Source organism: Silene latifolia, chromosome 2, assembly GCF_048544455.1.
Source record: "Silene latifolia isolate original U9 population chromosome 2, ASM4854445v1, whole genome shotgun sequence".
NCBI lineage: Eukaryota > Viridiplantae > Streptophyta > Magnoliopsida > Caryophyllales > Caryophyllaceae > Silene > Silene latifolia.
The window spans coordinates 182,430,060-182,435,842 of NC_133527.1; the positions used below are offsets into that span (position 1 = coordinate 182,430,060).

Sequence of the window (5,783 nt, forward strand, 5' to 3'; positions counted from 1 at the left end):
GCAAATCCAAGTCAAAGGGCGTGAAAAACAGCTCGATCGAGAGGAATAGTGATCGATCGAGTTGTTCTCTTTTCGCAGGTGCTCGATCGAGTAGAATGAGAGTGCTCGATCGAGTAAAACAGCAGCAAAAGCCCTCGATCGAGTACAAAAGGTACTCGATCAAGTAATCTGCAGTGTATACCTGCAAAACGCAATAAAAATAGCCCGCAAACCAACAAAACACGCGTAGCTGATATAGTCTATGGTATGAAAACCATTTATTACAACTGAAAGGAAATAGAAAATGAAAAACAAAATCTCCGGGTTGCCTCCCGGACAGCGGTAGCTTCAGTCAGGTCCCAGCTCGACCTTCTTTTTCTTCGAGCCTCTCTAATCAGTCATAATAAAAACAGCTCAAAGCGCGCAGCATCGATCAAACAGCTGCGCATGTGCTACACAAAAATGTAAGTATCACCACAGTGGAATAAAAATATAGGAAATAAAAATGTTCAACTGTTTAAGTCTAACAAATTTCCTATGAGAGCTCCTAAATTTATCCATATAATAAAGGAGCGCCGGAGCAATTGACGATAAATTAGGGCCCCGTTTCAGATTAACAATTTCAAGATGACAAGTACGGTGAAAGTCGGTTAAATTAATTAACCATCTGGGAGAGGGTATGTTATTGAAATACGAAGCATGAGTAAAATGAGGCATTGTACTGTTCAAACTAACAATATTAGAATTATCGTTTACTACCTCGGGTTGGTTGCTCTCAACGGTGGAATCATAGATAAAGAAATTTATTACCTCTTCCGTGCTAGGAGCAATTACCGACTCAGTTGCTTCCTCGTCACCCTCCTCAGTGGATTTCACCCCGTAAATCGCAGCCTCAAGTGCATCCAATTCGGCTTTGAATAGGGGAGATTCACCGTATCCATTATCATCATCAAAATCGTCATCTAGAACAAACCCACATGACGAATCAATGCTCTCGCTGGCCAGACTACTCGATCGAGTGGAATTGTCATCCGATCGAGAACTTTTTTCCTGATTTTCACTCGATCGAGTGCTTTGAATTACTCGATCGAACGGTTTTTCTGGAAATTCACTCGATCGACTAATATAAGTCACTCGATCGAGTGATTCCTCATGTACAGTGCTGAAATCCTCGTGTAAGGCATTGAAATATGATAGAACTTCGTAATCCGAGTCATAAAATTCTTCCTCAGCATTGGGCAACACGGTTTCTTCACGGGAAAAACCGCTCTCGGCAAAGTATACCTCTTCTGGTTGCCTACTATCCGACTCAGCTGCTAACTGAGCAATTTCAGACTCCAGCTCAATGAGTTGAGGTTCCATACGTCTATCACACTCTTGCCTTTTGGATGCAAGTGTCTCCAATAAAGATTTCAGCTCCGCAATCTCTTCTTTCCGTATATCAGGAGGAATTTTTTGTTGCGGTGGCAAGACAAACGGAGGCTCTTGGTAGCCTCGTTGATAGGGTAGATGTGGCGGCACAACTATAGAGGAATGGCTAGCTCGTCCCCAAAGCCTGAACTCGAGGACCTCGCCATTTTCTGCCATGCAAAAGGCTGCATTGCGCTCAGCAGCACCACATCTCCCGCAGTAAATCACCTGCTGCGCCATATAATGGGACATAGGTGACGGGTCAAAGGTACTCAAGCCTTCCCTTTGACGATCTTTTACCTAGAACTATCTAGGTAGAACCTGTAAGGCCTATCAAAACAGCACTAAAGGAAAAGATTAGAACGGCCTCAAGGGAAAAATCCCTTGAGGCTAAGAACAGACAAAGTTAAACAAATAAATAAATAGTTGCCTCCCCGGCAACGACGCCAAAATTTGATACGGTCGTTTCTGTACCAAAAATAAATACCTAAATATAACTAACAGAAGCTAGCGATAAGTAGGGTCGATCTCCACAAGGAGGCGGTGTGACACCCTTAAATCTAGCCTTAATTAATTACGTAAATTCTACAGAAAAACTGGTAGGATATGTTTGTAATTGGTTCAACTAGCCAAAAACCTGTAAATTTCAAAAATTTTCTAAACCAATCACAACATTTCCAACATTCCCAAGAGGCGGGTGCCAAAACCTGCAATGCTAACGAACTACTTTACATGCCATAGCTAAATAAGAAAATAGAATGATACAAATCAAAAATAGAAAAGGGAGACATATGTCCCTTCAAATTATATACAAAACCAAAAGGTAAAAGGTTTACTAATAGAATAGCCAAAACTAGGTCCAAGGTTCCTTATGCTCACTAGCTCGTCTGTGACCCCAACAAAGCATCAACAACCTGTCAATCGCATTTTATACAAACACGAAAGCCACAATTCAGTGGGGAGTAACTTCGAGTCCTCCCAGCCACGAATCGTCAAAATTAATGTAACATGTAGTAAAACATGTAAACAATATGACAAACAATGTAATTATCATGTAAATCTAACCTATGACCCCTAAACTGACCAAACTAAACTATCATGTGAGTCATATAATTCAAATAGTAATCCAAACTTTATCAACTGTAACCGGCTTACATCTCACCTATTACAGTTCATAAAATCACCATACAAGAAAGGGCAATATATCAAAGACAGGCATAAGTTCTTAGTACGGTCAATAGTCACTCTGTAACTCGAGTCTATACCACGAGGTAGGGAAGGTAATCGAACCGGTATCTTGGCTCAGCGGTTAATATTAATAAAACATGGCCAAGAGACAACACAACCCTAGCCTAAAATCTGCGCAGACCTAGACATGCAGATACACACCACCGCACCCAAGACCCACAATTTTTCTAAAACAAAGTGAGTACCCTAAGGAGTCCACCAAAGGGTTGGCTAATACTTAAGATGACCACTTACTATCAAAATAAGTAACTGAGGTCATGCCCCAACTTGGATATAAATCCACTAGTCAGGAACACAAAGGCTATCAAGCAGTGAACATATACTCGTCAAAGACTATAAAGACCTATCTATGATGAAGGCCGAAATACTCACCTAGGACCTAGTCCCAGCCTAGTCCCACTTGAATACTTTAGCCCACACCACACAAGACTCACCACACAAGTCAAGTAAGACACCCACTTAACCATAAGAGGGCAAAAAGTCCTACTTACCAACATAAATTCTAACATTCTATCATGTGAAAGGCTATATAAATGTCTATTCAGCATACAACCCAACAGAATCCTCAATAAGTATTTAATACTAATTTCTAATTCTAACAATATTAACCATGTTAAAGGCTTCAGGGAATCTAGGGCCATTTCTACAATATAAGATGCTACTTAAATTCAACTAACTACACATGTGAAATAGAGATATAATAAATGGCCTAAAACAAGAAAAAGGCCGATTATCTAATTCATTCAAAATTTCATCCAACCGAATTTTTACCCGCAACCCTGACCTGCGGCAGTGCACGGGTCAAATTGCGGCTGACCAATCACTCAATTGACTGACATCGAATCAGTCAAAGGGATTAAGGCTCAGTTTTCGGCACAATCATCAAAACATGGCAATTATTGCTATAAAATTTACCTTGAGCCTAATCATTACAATTTCAACTTATAAACTATCCTAACATGTGATAATTATCAATATAAGCTTAATTTTACCAACCTCATTATCTTTACTACTAACATTATTCATTTTAAGCCTTTTTATTACCATTTCATTTTATAACCCATACTAACATATGCTAACTACCAATATAAAAATAATTTCTACTACTAGTATGATTCAATTTAAAAGTGTACTCATATGTGACTTATACAACTTTAACATTAATTAACCCGAAATGACCAATATTGTACGAAAAATCGCGAAACAAGCAACGGACCGACCGCGCCCGACCATGGGCCAGCCGTGGGCCTGCCCGGCCTGCTTCAGGCCCTGGCCGCCGCCACCATTACTCCTCTTTTTTTTCCATTTTTATTCATTATAAGACCGTCTGAACATTAATTAATCATTCCCATACTAATATCCTAACTTAAACTAACCAAAAGACATGAATTAACCATGCATGCATCAAATTTAAACATGTGAAAATTTCTACTCAATTAAAAATCACCCAAACATACAAAAATCAAAGCATGTGACGATCTTTCGTCGAGTAACTCGAAATATGTTACCTTAAGCTAGAAAAAGGCAAAATAACCCTTGAGAAAACCCTAAAAACAGTAGCAACCCATCATCCTCTACTATATAGGAGTCCCCCACATCATCCTCATAATCTTCACCTATTAAAAACAACAAAAACACAACAAAAATCACCAAAACCGAAATTATACCCAAAAATCGTCTTAAAACAACTTCAAGAAAACTGAAATTAAAATATACCAGGAGGTAGATCTCGACGAGAGGATTCCGGAAATATAAATTATGTGAAAATCCAACAAGAAACGAAGAAATTATGACGAAAACAGCTTAGAAATGCTTAAGTTTATACAAAAATGGTGTTTTTGTGATAGAATGCTCAAGGGAAGGTAGTTGGGCAGAAAAATCAGAAAAGAAAGGGGAAGGGGAAGAGGTGTCCGCGGGAAAGGAGAGAAAGAAAGGAAAGAGCGGGTTTGAGTCGGGATTTTTCGAGTCGGTTTTGACTCGTTTCGATAATAATTAAAACCGTAAGTCAAATGCAAATTCCGACAAGACCAAAGTTTTTAAACACGAGATTACAAAAAAATTGAGTATTCATACGACCCATTTCCAAATTCGTTTACCCAATGTTCAAAAGAATTGTCATTTTCCCCCGATACGCCCTTATTTCGAAATAAAAAGTTTTACACGGTTTAAACTATTTTTAAACATTTCAAAACTATCAAAATAAATACTTTTCTTCAAAATATAATAAAATTATATTTCTTTGAATTATTTTCACTTTAAATACTTAAATATCAAATTTTATTGATTAATAAATTATTTCCGAAATATATTAACGGTCCGAAATTACGGGGCGTTACAATCACCCCTCCTTTTAAAAAGTTTCGTCCTCGAAACTTAGAATGAGAAATTATAGTTATTAGAAAATATAGGTATCTTTTCAATGAAACGGTGATACTCTTGTTGATCAGACAAGAACATCCATATTCATATCAAGATATAAAAATATTTCTACACCAATAAATGAGAAAACCCATTATTGGGACGTCACCAACAACGAGATTCAACATTCACTAATGTTAAAACCATTGAAAATCATACAAGCATTTTCAAACTTTTAGTTTAAAATTCTATAATAAGAACAATATCTTTACTAATTATAATTAAATAAGGCTTAGTAACTCGGGAAAAGAGTAAGAAAAGGAATCATTACACAAAACGAGAAATAGCTTAGATATCCAATCGAACACTAGGGTTGAAAGAGAGTGAGAAATCATGTTCAAATGTTATAGAAAAAGGTCAATTTGTAAATTTACTCCAAGTAAATGAACCAAAAGTTTCCTCAAACTATATAGAATCTATGCAAGATGGAAAACAACTCGGAAATGAGAAGTGCAAGTCGCGATAGGGAACTCACACCCAATAGACAAGAAGGAATTGAACTTTTACAGGTGGAATTTTTGGATGAAGTCAATAAAGATGTCAACGAACAAGACGCTTTACTCAAGAGGTCAAATGAGTTCCATAAAGGCGAGCACAACGGAACAAGCCAGAATAGCAAGAATGACAATTGTCGGAGATCGGAATTAGGAAGATCGGTACATCGAGAAAGGTTCACTCAATTATCCAACCACAGAGTCATCCTACTAGGTCCTCCGAACATCAACAGG

At 37.8% G+C, this 5,783-nt stretch overlaps 1 protein-coding gene across 1 annotated transcript; it reads right to left on the reverse strand.

Moving 5' to 3' along the window:
- Nucleotides 1-450: 450 nt before the first annotated feature.
- Nucleotides 451-4,503, reverse strand: LOC141641748 (uncharacterized). The gene is made up of 3 exons (XM_074450396.1): nt 4,354-4,503; nt 4,146-4,253; nt 451-2,303 (listed from the first exon to the last, which is right to left on the reverse strand). The coding sequence occupies exon 3, from the start codon at nt 1,639-1,641 to the stop codon at nt 451-453; it is 1,191 nt and encodes a 396-aa protein (XP_074306497.1). The 5' UTR covers nt 1,642-2,303; nt 4,146-4,253; nt 4,354-4,503.
- Nucleotides 4,504-5,783: the final 1,280 nt, after the last annotated feature.